At 40.1% G+C, this 15,810-nt stretch overlaps 1 protein-coding gene across 1 annotated transcript in view; it reads right to left on the reverse strand.

The window, feature by feature from the left end:
• Positions 1 to 7,654: 7,654 nt before the first annotated feature.
• LOC133461457 (solute carrier family 45 member 4) overlaps positions 7,655 to 15,810 on the reverse strand; it is a 71,115-nt gene continuing 62,959 nt past the window's right edge. The window contains exons 14-16 of the mRNA XM_061742378.1: positions 14,257 to 14,325; positions 13,563 to 13,717; positions 7,655 to 12,718 (exon numbers count right to left, since the gene is read on the reverse strand). Coding sequence (XP_061598362.1) covers positions 12,538 to 12,718; positions 13,563 to 13,717; positions 14,257 to 14,325 — 405 coding nt within the window. The 3' untranslated portion in view covers positions 7,655 to 12,537. The remainder of the gene's footprint in view (positions 12,719 to 13,562; positions 13,718 to 14,256; positions 14,326 to 15,810) is intronic.

The raw sequence follows: 15,810 nt of genomic DNA on the forward strand, positions 1-15,810 counted from the left end.
AGTCAGTGAGATGGCTAAATCAGATGTATGTACTCTGCCTTATTTGTTCCACACTAGAGGTCAGTGTGTCACCACAATAGCAGGGTGTTCTCTGGAGCAGTCACATTGCAGGGGTTTGCTGGAGCCTATATATCTTATATATCTATATCTTTCAGGAAAAAGGCCGGGATAAATCCTGGACTGTTGTCAGTCCATCACAGAGCCACAACAACCACACATGTTCCCATTCACCAATCAACCTGAAATACATGTTTTTGAACTGTGGAAGGAAGTCAGATCACCCGGACACTCTTGCTGCGATGCAACAGTGCCAACCATTAAAGCAGCACAACGTAACTTTCAGCTTTTCTGAGTTTGGCGGCATCTTGTGGACAAAAGCGGTAATGTTTTACCAGAAAGAACACTACGTTTCCCATGAGCACCAGCGCGTACTGCTGGAAAGATCCTGTCCCGTCGCGTGCATTTGTTTTGATGATTCACCAAGTGAACAGACAGAACGCAAAAAAAAAGATGTTAAACTGCTGGAATGGAACTGGAATTTACCGGGATACCTTAAACAAGGAAGCCAGGGAGCGGTATATGGAGAAAATAATGATTATTAACGGTCTGGATCCATATCCCTACTGACCCATGTGTTTCAATAAATTTGTATAATAGTACAACATACAGTACATGTTTTGTATCCCTCTTACTTCTCTTTTCTTTTTTTTTGACTGCCATATAGGCTCCGAGGCGTGAGCAATATTTTTTTTTCCTCGTGAGATTATTTTTTTCCTCTGCAGCTACAAATAGAGTTAATATTTTTTCCTCAACAAACTAGTTTTATCTGAAGATTGGGGTTAATTGCACCGCAGAGAGCTGGCCAGCAACTGGGTTTAGCTGGCGAAGTGGGGAATAAAACCCGTGTCTTGATCCGACCCGGTCTGTGTGAGTGTTTGTGGTTTAAGGCTGTTTATGGTTCTGCGTTAAATCGACGCAGAGCCTACGGCGTAGGGTACGCGGCGACACGCACCGTACGTTGCGCGTCGCCATGGTTCTGCGTCGATTTAACGCAGAACCATAAATCAGGCTTTACTGTGTGTTTGGTCGTTACAGCCGCGATCCAAAGCGAGCCGACGACTCTTTCACTCTTTTACTGTGCTATATCAGATACTTGGCCTGCGTGGTTCTGCCTCCGAGCAGGAAACCGTTGAAAAGTTAAACCATTAGGGTCTTTTCCCCACGTCTGTTGTGTGGAGCTGCTGCAGCCACAACGCAGCAACAGGTTCTGCGGAGCTCTGAGCTCCACGCCCCACCCATTTTTGTCTCGACTGCGAATCGGGAAGGAGGGGGAAGTGACGTATGCCGTAAAGCAGTCAAAGTCGTAACGATTTGTAGTTTTTTAGTGTGGCAGGGTTCCTACCATGCTCCTCAAAGTTACATAGTGCCAGTGAAGGCGATACTGACCCCCTCAGACCATGACAGAGGTGTCATTAAACCTGTTGGAAGTTGATGTACCATCACAATGACTCTGGAAATATGATATTAAGGTGGAAAAGTTACGTAGTGTCGCTTTAAAGGGGACCTATTATGAAAAACAGGTTTTTTCTTGCTTTAACATATATAAAGTGTCTCCCCTCAGCCTGCCAACTCAGAGAAGGAGGAAAGCAACCAAATTCTGCAGTGTCTGTACAGCCGCCCGGATGAGCCGTCCAGTGTGATGTGGATCTACGAGCCGTTCAGATTCGGCGCATTTTCGTTACGTAACCAAAATGCAAACCACGCCCACAATTATAAAACCGTGTAACTGCATGAGCATCCGACTATCGTAGCACTGCGTGACATCGGACGCTCTCTGTCCATCTCCCTCCAGCAGCTGCCACTTTATTGAGGTTTTTGTAGTGAAATGAGGAGGAATCATAGAGATAACTTCTCATTTCAACTAACTGGATCAGCCGTTCCTCATCCATGACTGTTTCCTACAGCGCTTTCAACCGGCTTTCAACGCGAGCGACAGGAAGAAAATAGAAGCAGGGCGTCCGACTAATGTTCAGCTCAAAACAGCAGAAAGTATTGATTTTGGCGGTGATGCTCGCTCGCATCGTATGCAGTTATGACACAGTAACTCCGCCAGCCGGAGCTTCCACCATTTTTTCGTAGCGGTGTATCACGTCAGTCAGGCAGCCAATTAGCACAGAGCCTCATTATCATAGCCCCGCCCACTCAGAATCCTGCATAGATAATGAGGTTAGAAACGGTAAAGATAAAGACATGGTTTAGAGGCTGAATTTCTAATTTATTTAGCAAAAGACATTTTAAGACATTCAAGGCCTGTTTAAAATAGGGATTAGATGCCATAATAGGTCCCCTTTAAATGTAGTCAACAGGGCAATAGAATTTATTTAATTGTATTGAATTGATAAGAATAAGAAAAAGAGACATTCATGTCCCAGTGGAGTGAGCTGGAGCTGGAAGATAAATCAATAAAGTGAGTGTTCCCCTCCAGAGGAGCAGCAGGTCATTTTAGTTCACGTCACAAAATATCCCAGGGTTGTAAGTTTATACTTGAGTACCTCACATACACACACTTACCATCAGCTGGATCTGCTGTCACATGATGAGTCTGGGTCACACACACACACACACACACACACACACACACACACACACACACACACACACACACACACACACACACACACACACACACACACACACACACACACACACACTTGGGTTTCAGGTTCCCTCTCCTGTTTCTGCATTCTGAAAGAGCTGAGGCGATGATTGCATGTGAGACCGAGTGTTGATTTTGCAACAGCAAAGGTTTTTCCTCACACATCCCTCTTCTTTCTCCGTCATCTCGCCTCTCGACACAATAAAAAAACCAGTCGGCGGCTTTCAAGATGCTGAGTTACGATGTTTTTTTTTTCACGTGAACAGGAAAAAAAAAAACAGAAGTCCAAATGCAGATCAGCAGGTTTCTTCACCAGCAGTCACATCCAGTACATGTCACACAGCAATCTGTCTGCGCTGATGTTATAATAACCAGACATTTTATCTTCTACACTGGTGCACAGGATTTCCCTCATCTATCATCTTAAACAGATTATTTTCAATGAAAACTAGAAAAACTTTGTTCTTTGATCATTTTTGTTGCCTGTCCTTCCTGTAATTTTTTCCAGCCATTTCCTGACAAATAACACTACCAAAGCCCCGAAACTGGACAGATGATATTTGGAATTTGCTGTAGGAAAGAGAACAAAAGTTACTTAATTTTTCTTTTTTATATACTTTTGAACAGTGGACAGTAAGTTTTGAACAGTGGACAGAGAACCAGAACGTGACCCCTGATCAGTTATTACATAAACAATGGCAGATAAAAACTCCCCTAGTGGGAGAACAATCTTAAACCAAACAGTGGCAAGAAAAACTCCCCTTTAGGAGGGAAGAAACCTGGACCAGGACCTGGATCATAAGGGGGAACCTCCTGCTGAAGACCGGCTGGACGGAGCAGGGAAAGAGAGAACAGACAAAGAAAAGACACAGACACAATGGTTATCACTACAGGGATGACTATATAAGACGTAGACAGCAGTCACTGAGTTGGTCAGAGGGGGGGACTGCAGGGCAGCATCCAGCTCCTGAAGCTCTGGACTGCAAACATGCACAGAAGAAAAAAGGAGGGGGCAACAAACTACAAGAACAATGGAGATCAATGATGGTTATGAGATACTTCTAATTAATAACTGGGGTTTGATCTGAAGAAAGGAAAGAGAAGGAATGGTGATGGGCACAGCTCAGTGGATATTGTTAGTGTCTCCCTGCAGCTTAGCTCTATAGCAGCATATCTGCAACAAAGCTATGTTGGAGACCAGCTGCTTTTGTCTTATCTTGTAGTTGCAGTTTAGACTACTGGCCCTAAAACAGTAGAGTTTACACTAACTATAGGCTTTATTAAACAGAAATTTTGTCTGGTTTTAAACGTGATGGTGCTGTCATCCTCCTTAACCCAGATTGGAAGTTGGTTCCATAGTAATGGTTCCTGATAGCAGAACGCCCGTCCTCCAGATCTACATTTGGATACTCTAGGAACTACGAGTAAACCTGCACTCTGAGAACGGAGAGCTCTGACAGGAACATAAGGTACTATTAGGTCTAGCAAATTAATTTGAGTTGGAAAAATAACACCAAGGTTTTGCACAGTTGTACAGAATGCCATCGCAACACCATCTAATCCCTTCCTAAGGTGTTTGGGACCAAAAATAATAACCTCTATTTAAGCGGAATTTAGAGGCAAAAAATGAGTGGACATCCAGTCTTTGATGTCCCTAAGACATGCCTGTTTAGCTAACAGTTCTGTTTCATCTGGCTTCATACACAAATACAGGTGAGTATCATCAGCATAGCAATGGAAATGTAGGCCGTGATGCTGGATTATAGGCTACTTCCCAAGGGCTGATTGTATAAACTGAACAAGATTGGCACGGAATCCTGCGGAACACCATTACACATCCTCGTCTGTTCTAAATTGAAGCCATTTTAAAGTTAAGTACCTCTATTCTTGAGGGCTCAAAAGTATTTTGAGAATTTGACCAAACTTTACTTGGATGAAAATTCTACACAGTCGACAATCCTCAGATCTTCATCCTCCTAAATTTCTCACTTGCAGACGTCAATTTTCGGTGAGATTTAGGGACTAAATTGTGGAATGATTTTTCCCACTTGGCAAAGAGCTCTTCCTCTTTGAAATGTTACAAAAGACGTTTGAAGGAACTTGACTGCTGTTTTGTAACTGTTTTCCCAATGTATTGTTGTTCATGTATCCATGTTCTTTTTGTTTTGTTTTTTTTGTGTTTCACTCATAGTGACATGTACCCTCTTATTTGGTCAGGAGTCAATATAAGTAATATAAGTTGTAAAAACAATATCCCATGCACACTCACACACACTTATTGTTTTGTCTTGATTCTTTATTATTTATATATTGCATTATTAGTTTGCCATCACTTTTGTGTAGTTATACTTTTTGTTTTTGTATGTTAATCTTGTGTTCTTTATAACACATGAAATTTTAATAACTTCGGTGGAGGCTTCAAATAAGCCCATTGGGTTTTTTGTCTCTTCCTGCACCTATAGTATTTATATTTGATTTCCTGTATATTTTTAAAACTGTGCAAAACAATAAACTAAACTAAACTAAACTTGACTCGCAAGCCCAGCAGGAGTCTGTAATGTTGATATGTCTCCTTGTGGTTGCATTGGTTTTCTTGGTGTGGTTTAGAATCAACAGTCAATCTAACATACATGCCAAACTGCTCGTAGACGTGTGTGTGAGACCACGTACGGTTGTTTATCTAGATATGTGGCCTCAGATCAGCTGAAACAGGTTGAAGACAGACCTATTTTCAGCTGCATTTTAATAAAACTCAAAATCTGCACTGGTACTTTTAAGCTTGAGTTTCAAACCATAATCATATTTTAACTACTGATTTGATCTGATTTCATTTATTAGGGCCCGAGCACTTGCAGTGCGAAGGCCCTATTGTATTTGCAGGAATTTTTATTATTAGGGCCCGAGCACTTGCGGTGCGAAGGCCCTATTGTATCTGTAGGAATTTTTTTTTGTTCTTTCTTTCTTCTGACAAAAGGAGGGCCTTTTTGCCCCCCTAAACGTGCCCAAAAAGTCACCAAATTTTGCACGCAAGACCGGCCTGGCGAAACATTTGATATTTAATGGTTTGCATTAATGGGCGTGGCAAAAACAGCGCCCCCTTGAAAACTTTGTGCCTCAAGACCCACGATACGGTTTGACGTACATGCACGAAAATCGCTACACACCTGTATCATGTCGCAACTTAAAGAAAAGTCTCTTGGCGTCATGGCTGAAACCGAACAGGATGTCGGCCATTTTGAATTAATCGTGTCATTTTGGCGAAATTTATGCCATTCCTTCGGCAGTTAATACGGCCCGAACCGTAACGTGCCCCCAAGTGTGTTATACATCAAAATGTGCGTCTCCATCCTCCGACACCACGCATTACTTTTCTCTTTCAAAAGCGTTACCGTGGCGACGCTAGACGCCAAAAAGCACGCCCACCCTTCATCTGATTGGTTCAAACAGAAAAAACTTTGCACCTCAAGCCCCATAATACGGTTTGACGTACATGAACGAAAATTGGTACACACCTGTATCATGTAGCAACTTAAAGAAAAGTCTCTTGGCGCCATGGCCGAAACCGAACAGGAAGTCGGCCATTTTTAACATTCTGAATTAATCGCGTAATTTTGGAGCAATATGAGCCATTCCTTCGAGAATTAATACGGCCCGAACCGTATCGTGAACCCAGATGTGTTATACATCAAAATGTGCGTCTCCATCCTGCGACGATGCGCATTACTTTTCTCTTTCAAAAGTGTTACCGTGGCGACGCTAGATGCCAAAAAGCGTGCCTCTCCTTCATCTGATTGGTCCATATTTGATAGTCAATTTTACATGCAAGCCAGGCCTGGCGATACATTTGATATTAATGGGCGTGGCCTAACGGCTCAACAGCGCCCCCCTAGAATACTATTCTCTGCCATAACTTTTGAATGGTTTGACATAAAGAGTCGTGGGTGGTGTCATGGGACTCGTTATTGAGTCCTTTACCATAATTGGTGAAACTTAGCCCTGCCCCTTCTTCTGATTGGTTGTCCCTATTTCCTGCTATAACTTTTGAATGTTTTGACATAGAGAGTCGTGGGTGGTGTCATCTGACTCTGTAATGAGTCCTTGAGCTTCATTGGCCTGAATTAGCCCCGCCCCTTCTTCGGATTGGTTGTCCGATTTTCTGCTATAACTTTTGAATGTTTTGACATAGAGAGTCGTGGGTGGTATCAATTCTGATATGCTTATGGGGGGCAGTGGCCGTGAGTGCCAGGGCCCGTTCATCGCTGCTTGCAGCTTTAATTGTTATTATTATTGCTGTCTTTTTGGTTTACATTATAAATCATGCTTTCTATTTCAACTCTGATGTTTTAATGTGTCTGTAAAGCACTTTGAATCACCTTGTCGTTGAATCGTGCGTTACAAATAAACTTGATCAACTGGTGACGTTTCCAGGTTGTAGCTCTGCCTCTTTGTGCTGACAGAAACTTACACCTGGACCCAGAATAGAGTTTAACTGCAAAAAAAAATAAACAATCGTCTTCATGGTCACAGTCATTTCAACTGAGCTTAGAATAGGACAAAAAAAAAAGAAGTAATAATAATATAACAAAATAAAAAAAAGGGAGATTATTGCGAAATGTATTGATCTGACAAGAAAAAGATACAGTTTTTCTGTCATTTGTTTTTTTTTTTTTAAAGGTTGTGAAAATACCATTTATATTTAAACTATAGTTTTATAGTTATATTTCATGTAATCAGGATTTTTTGGGTGTTTGTTTTTGTCATATTTCACCGTTTTGGAGAAAGAAAAAGTGAAAGAAAGAAGTCATTGTTTGTTTAACAGATTTTAAAAGTGCGTTCCATACAGTGTTCATTCAGAGACCTACTTATGAAGGGTCAAGCATATTTACATAACAGAATATATAAGCATATTTACATAACAGAATATATATATATATATATATATATATATATATATATATATATATATATATACATACACATATATATATACACATATATATATATACACACATATATATATATATACACATATACATACACACACATGTATATATGTATCTATACATACATATATATATGTATATATACACGCACACATACACACAGACTTTATATAGAAAACAAAACTACTAAAAAAATAATCATTTTTTTATAGCAGCATAAAATAAGGAACTAAAAGACATATATGTATATTTACATATTTTTTCAATAAACAAGGCATTTTTTTAATATAGTACACTGTATATTTACTTTCCCATTCTTTAAATATTCTTTTTGATTGAATCTCTATTGAAATCAAAGTACATAGGCATCTCTCTCCTCTACCATGAACACAGAGCACTTGAGGCAGAGCCGCGCACGCAAAGTTCAGACAGATTGGACTAACTGCATAGTCGCCGTGCTGCTTCTACCGACCGGTTCTGATTGGAAATAAGAAAACGTCGTCCACGTTCATGTTTTTCCTCTCACTGATCGGGACGGTACAGCCAACACGACCGCCTCTAAAAAGTGCAAAGGCCATACTCTCGTGAGTGGCTCTGCCCAAAATTAAAATGCAAAGAAAAATCAAGACATTTTTTTTTTTCTACATGAAAACAGAGACAAAAAGATCTGTAAATAAACCTCCGGTATTGTAGCCGACATTTCCAGAGTTAAGTGTAAACCAGGTGATTGCAAAGAACAGAGAACAAGAACCAGAGAAGTGAACGCTGAGATGATGGTTTTAACACACACACACACACACACACACACCTTTTACTTTGCATGTGAACAGCTGTGAGATAACTGTACACACACACACACACACACACTTACACACACACATGCACACGAACACACACACACACACACACACACACACACACGCACACGCACACGCACACGCACACGCACACGCACACGCACACGCACACGCACACGCACACGCACACTCCAGTTCACTTCTGTAACAGCATATAGAATATCTTTACTCCACTCGTTTAGAAACAAAGTGAAAATTGCCCTTTACAGGCACGTAATCTCAAAAAAATAAATATCCAATTATTTCTTTCCTTCTGTCTTTAGCAATGCAAGTCTGTTTTTTTTGTTGTTGTTTTGTTTGCTTTTTTAAACTTAAACCATGTGCAAGTTGTGTGCAACGTCAGGATGCCCGCTGTGGCTTGACGGACATCGAAGTAAAGATGATTTCAACAGAAATCAACTCACATTCATTGGCTTTTTAAAAATAAACCTTTTAAGATGAAATCAAAGATTAAGAACAGAAAATCCCCCAGCGTGCCAACGTGGAGCTGCGCTGTCTGAACATTCAGAAAAGAGGCTTCGGGCATTAAAAAAAAAAAAAAATAAAACTCACAAATCAAAGACTTTCTCTCTGAGTTGGTGCAGAAACACTCACATTGCTCTTCAAGTATTTGCGGAGCGACGGTTCTACGCTCTGCCGAGCTTGACTTGGGTCAAAGACCCCACTGGAAGCACATCCAATATCCTAACACATGTCAACAGCTGTAACAGCTCCCATTCACCTGTGTGTTGTCTTGCAAAGCGACGTGACAAATGCTGTCTGATCTTGTGCAAAAATGTTAGAGAACTCACATGCTTCTATTCGCGCATACTGACCCAGACCAAGTGCAACGCTTCGGTTTAAAAAGCACATGTTTTCACACGTTTAAAGTCAAACAAAAAGACACAGACATCCAGTCATGCATTGAAAATATATCCCTGACCTATTGGAACAACAAAGAAAGGAGCTCAAGCATTTTGTACAGTCATACTTTGGTGTTCGACATATGCACATTGCTGTCGTCATATGCAAAACCTGTTGCTCTTTTGTGGGTTTTTTTCCACCTTCCTGCTTGTCTTTTTACTGTAAAATGTCTATAATTTTAAACCTGACCATGCCATTGCCCTTGAGGTTAAAGAGAATATCCAAAAGTCTGCAGACTGAACTTCCACACCGCTGTCATTGCCTTTGCGTCAGCATTAAAGCCAGAGCAGGATCATCCCGGGAAGAAAAATATTATAACACACTCTCTGCTCTGCTCTAGGACTCACTGAATGTACCTGAAAACACGGAGAGAATGTAATCAGTGAAAACCAGGCCGTGAACTCACCTCGCTGGGTGAATTGACTTCTAAAAGCTTAAAGCAAGTTTCCCAACAAAACATTTTTGCACACTTCGATAAAATGTTCTTTTAGCGTTGTAATCAGCCCAAGCTGCATGTTTCATCTAAAACAGACTTAAATATGTGCAGACGGGGAAAAGGACCTCACACTGGAAACAACCATCAACCCTGACCGCCAGAACAAACCTCACTAAGTCCCCATCATGGCTGATTAACTGGCCCATTATTGCAAGAAAAGATTAGAATAACAAACACACATAACCTTTCAAGTAGGATTATTAGCCAAAGAAAGATGCTAAAAGATGAAGATAATTTGACTTTATCTCAGTACATTTAAAATCAATATCACTGCAGAAACTCAAAAATCTTAACAAGAATATTTGTCTTATTTCTAGTTAAAATGTCTCATTTTTAGTCAAAAGAAATCTCATTACACTTAAAACAAGACTCATCACTGGAACAAACAACAATTTTCACCTGTTTCAAGTAGATTTTCACTTAAACTAAGTAGAAAAAGATTTTTTTGCTTGTAATGAGAAGATACATCTTGTCCCACTGGCAGATTTGTCTACTTATTTCAAGTGAAAATTTACTTGAAACAGGTGAAAATTGTCAAATAAGTTATTTTTCTGTTAATGACTGTTGTTTTAAGTGTAATGAGATTTTTTTTTTACAAAAAATTTGACATTTTAACTAGAAATAAGACAAATATTCCTGGTAAGATTTTGAGTTTTTGCAGTGGAAGCGCTTATAGGAGATTATTTTTCATTAAAATCTATGTATATCCCCTACTTTTTAAACATGTTCTATTCTTTCCACTGTGTCTGGATGTCGGCAGGGCTACAGTATGTAAAGCTAAACTCAGCAGTTTCACTTCATCGTTCACCATCACACTGCTGCTTGTCCTGCAGATGCAGCCATGGCTGTTTTATTCTGCTCCCTTAAAGTTGCAGCTCTCTCAGCGGACTGCTTCATTAAGTTACAAACTGTCTGGGTTTGTAGGACCACTAAAAAACTACTCAACAATCTTTGAGAAGAAAAAACCAAGAACTAGAAGTGGAAAGAACAGCGTGGCCCCATCAAGGCCCCTAATCCAAGAGATTTGGCCCCGGTAAACTATGAATGGTATTTCAAAGTTGATCCAAGTCTGCTAATTTAAGTCGTTAAATGCTGAAACCGAACCAGGACTGGTTTTCATCCAAATTAAAAGGTAACCACACGTATCAAATGCAGCAAAATGTGTCATCATGTAGCCCAAACTTGCCCACATCCACACACCCAACTGTCTCCCAGTTTGGTGACTTGCGTCATTCTGTTCATCAAATTCTCAGCAACAATCAGGATATTTCACAAAAAACTATTTTCTCAGAGAGTAAAAAAAAAAATCTCCTTCCCCTTCTCTAACCTCCTCTAACCCTATAAAGTACTCTGTTCTTCTTCTCTTTATTGATTACGCTTGGCCCATTTAAGTGGAAAAACCACAAAATAGGACCACAACCCTGTAGTGAAGCCTAAACAACAAGCATAAAACTGCTGCTAAATCTCAACACCATAAGAGTTTTATTTTACTTTTACTGGAAGTCCTACGACAAATGAAACTCCAAACTGGAAAAGCCTCTGAAGAAATTTCAAATAAATGTGTCGTCTCACTGATCCCTGCATCACTCATTTTGCAGCAAAACGTGCAGTTAGTGACAAACATTGTGCTAGCAGAATTTATGAAAATCAAAGAAAGTTTGGTTTATCTTTTGTTCTGCTCGTCTAACATGCAGCATATAGTTTAGTTGTGATTAGTCAAAACAAACAGAAATGTCCTTGTAAAGTCAGAGTTAAAAAAAAAAAAGAAAGATATTTGGGATTGTAATGCCCTGCATACTGCACATGATGCATCTCGATTTTTCGTGTGTGGAATTTCACCATGATAAGGATGTATTTATCTATTTTTTTTTTTACCGTTTTTGCACATCTTGTTAAATATTTCCAACCATAATAGCTGGTATATTTTCACATTTGCCATGCATTTATGGCTAAATAAAAGGTTTCAGCACTCCTGTCATGTATAGGAAGGCAAAAGCAAAACATTTGCAATCAGGATTGGGGCATTCACGGTTGATAAAATCCCCCAGGACTCGGGTTTTGAGCTCAGTCACATCCAAAAGTTTTTAGAGTCTTAAAGCTACTGTTGCAGAGTGCTGTAACAGTGTGTTGTTACGCGTACGTTGGTGCCTCCGCTGGAGACGCCAGGACAAACAAATCAGCTCCAGCATCACAAAGTAGAGATTGGATCAAATGAACTCTGCAGTCAGGAAGACCGGGTTTTCAGCATTTTTTTTTCTTTTTTAAATTGATTGCAGCCTCAAGGACTAATGTTCATCAGCAGGGTTTTTTTCAGCTTTTCATCCAGTTGTAGTGAATCCACAGTGAGGAGATGTGTGTGTGTAGAAGGTTCCTGTCATGGAGGCTGCTCAGTGTCTCCTGTGGGCCCTGAGAGATGGACGCAAATCGCCTTAAAACCATGATCAACAAATCACTCACTCCTGGATGTCTCTGTTGGAACAAAAAAATGTCCATGCAGGCTCAAGTGGAAGGAATTTGACTGATTGACTGGGACCAGCGGTGTTTTCATTTTGATGCACTGGTCTGGTGTTGATACTGGTCCCACAGCAAGTTGACTGGTTTGCTGCAGACACTTGGAGCGCAGCAACTCCGGGTCGAGGCTGTGAATGTGTGTGTTGTTTCTGCAGAAATTCAGCCGGCCGATCAGAGAGCAGACTCGTTTTCCGAGCGACGGGAAGAGGTGGTGGTGGCGGCCTTGTCCCCCTTGATGAGCTTCAGGAAGCTGGGCTTCTCTATCACCACGGTAACGGCCCCTTCACTGTTGTTGGGGTTTTCCACCTTGGTCAAAGCTCGTTTCTCTGAAGCTTTGGCTGAGTTTCCCTCCCTGTCAATCACAATGAAAATATGTTAGGACTATATTTTAGGATTAAAAGGATCCTAAAATAAGCAATTTCATAGCGGGACTGATGATGCTGAACTTTCATATAATACAGAGGTTTTCAACTGGTTTTGTCTCAGGAACCACAGTTATAACCTAGAAGCTACTCGGGGAGCACTGCTTTTGGGGATGTTTGTTTTATTTTTCACCTTGCTTTTAAATAAGAGTATGGGCCTATATAGCCTATTTATTTGCATCAGTGTCTATTTTTATTTTATTTTATTTTTATTTATTTTTTATTGTTGGCTTTGTCTCGAACACAACAAAACCCATCAAATTAAAAGCATCAAAATATAAAAAAAGCAAAGCAATGTGTTCGAGAGGGAACAGGAGGAAGCAGAACGCTTATTTAGTCCTGTCCCTTCCTCACAATATCATATCATATATGCCATATAAAAATAAAAAAAAATAAAAATTATTTGCACATTTTGCTATAAAAAAAACAACAAAAAACACTCAATGAAAAATGAACAATAGGAAGCCAAGAGGGCTTATAATATTACAAAGTTCACTGTTACGCATTTGACATAATTTGGATGGCTAAATTATTCACAAAAATGAATAGTAAATGGAAAATAAATTGAATCCAAAGAATAAATATATATATATATTTTTTAAATTATTATTGTTTTCCATTTACAATTTCACGGACCACCTGCAATACCGACACGGACCACCAGAGGGCCGCGGACCACCAGTTGAAAATCCCTGATATAATAGAAACTTTAAAGTTGCTGCTGGGCAGATGGAGGTAGTTAGTCAGATTATTGTGTCTCTGTGGTTTCCTCACCCACTGTGTGGATTTGGGTAAATGACCAGGAAGCAGGCGGTGAAGAATCCGAGCAGGGAGCCCCCGGAGGCCACCATGGGAATGACACGCACAGAGCCCACAGCTTCCACCACGGCCCCCAGAGCTGAGGCCACCAATATCTGACTGATGTACACCTGCAGAGGTTACAGTGGGCAGAATTAAAGATTCAAGCACTTTTGGGAAGAAGCAGACTGTATGTAGAACTGTAAAAGGAGGAGCTTCATCTTGTTGTAGTTTGAATGAACCCTGGAATCTGTGTTCATGCTTGTGAACTGTCAAAATGTTGCTTTTTACATTTTATTTCTTGAGGAGTTAACTACAAAAACAACAAGGCCATATTGGGCATTGAAAAAAAGGAAAAGCATAAAACTAACATTTTAAATGTTTTAAAATCAAAATTTGTAAGACTAAGCTTTAGTTCTTTAGTCAACCACCATTATGCATAGTTATTATTATTATTATTGTGCTTACGTTCACAAAGGTTGTGACTTGCTGCTTCAGAAATGATCTGAAGCAGCTACATGGTCCAATATTTCCACCAAATTCAAATGTGTAGTTGATTAGATTAAGTGTCTAACTGCACAACTGGTAGTTTGCAAATGTTATGTCTTATTTTAAAAGTATTTTACCCTTTACGTAATGTGTGAGGTATAAATAAGGTGCAAAGACTTACCTGACAGGATAAGATGGCACAGTCGATGCCAAAGCCTCTGCGGGAGTTACCAGGACTGTGCTGGATGTACTACCAGAAACACAGAGAAAACCACACATATTACTACCTAATTACATAAGAGCTTGTCAAAGTAACTAACCTAAAAACATTTCAATCAAGCTTGACATGTGGTGTTATGTCATGTTTTTGTTGGGGGGGTATTGTCCTGAAACAAGTTTATTTGTGTTTTTTTTTGTTCCAGAGGATCGATAACAAGTCAGAATACACAGTTCCCTCTTTTACAGGCAGGAAATGTTTTCTTAAAGCAAATGGACAGCATAACTTCTGTGTTTTTACTGGCTGAAAAAAGTTAAAAGCACACGAGAACGGATAAATTAAACGCCACCAATAAAACTTAAGATAATGTAAATGGCTTACACATATATAGTGCTTTCCAGCTGTACTTTTACAGCCCCTAAGCACTTTACACTGTAGACGTTCATCCACACATATTCACACACCGGTTGTCGTCGGAGCTGCCACACAACAGCGCTGTGACAACCGCCTGACAACCGGGAGAAACTGGGAAAGAGTGTCTTGCCCAAGGACACTTTGGTGGACACAGGAGGAACTAGGGCTCGAACCACTGACCTTCAGGTTCATGCCCCAACGCTCTACCAACAAAGCCACCTACCTCATGGTAAGTTAAGTTAAAGGGGACCTATTATGGCATCTAATCCCTATTTTAAACAGGCCTTGAATGCCTTAAAAACAAGCTTTTGATTGTTTTTGCTAAATAAATTAGAAATTCAGCCTCTAAACCATGTCTTTATCTTCTCATTCTCTAACCTCCTTCTCTATGAGGGATTCTGAGTGGGCGGGGACACTGACACTGTGCTGATTGGCTGCCTGAATGACGCGATACACCGCTACGAAAAAATGGCGGAACTCATGAAGGCTTCAGTACTGAGAGCTGCAGGAATTGCTTATAAAAGGGATATGTATATACTATGAGACTATCTTTCAGAGCCTACAGACTTATAAGAGTACCACTTCCTTTCCATTTTACGCACTTTTTGCTTCAGCATGTGGTTGTGTGAATGATACCAGGGAGTTAAGCTCCTATGGTTAGAAACACTTTCTCAAAGGAGCAACTACATCTAAAGCTGAGTGCAGCAAATCTTCAGTGTTACTGACAAGGAAATGAACATCTGCAGAGGAAGAACCGGGTCCCTCAACTGTTCCATTATGATAAGATGAGCGAGGGCTTCCCTAAATTTAGCAATAGCTTTATCGTTTAAACATCTGCTAAAGTAATACCTCCTATTTTGCACTTTAACAATGTTAAATTCATACATTATTAAATAGTGGTTGGCTAGGAGGGAGTTTACAGGCAATACTAACTTATTATGGGGTTCTACACCGTAGGCGAGGACGAGATTGAGGGTGTGAATAAAACAATACGTCGGTTTGTTTACTATTATTAGTATTATGGACGCTTTTTGTTTTGGTCTAACAGGTTTTTTCTGATTTCTTACTCTTCTATGTTGACATTTTTTATTCTGTTATTTTGTT

Source organism: Cololabis saira, chromosome 15, assembly GCF_033807715.1.
Source record: "Cololabis saira isolate AMF1-May2022 chromosome 15, fColSai1.1, whole genome shotgun sequence".
Classification (NCBI taxonomy): Eukaryota; Metazoa; Chordata; class Actinopteri; order Beloniformes; family Belonidae; genus Cololabis; species Cololabis saira.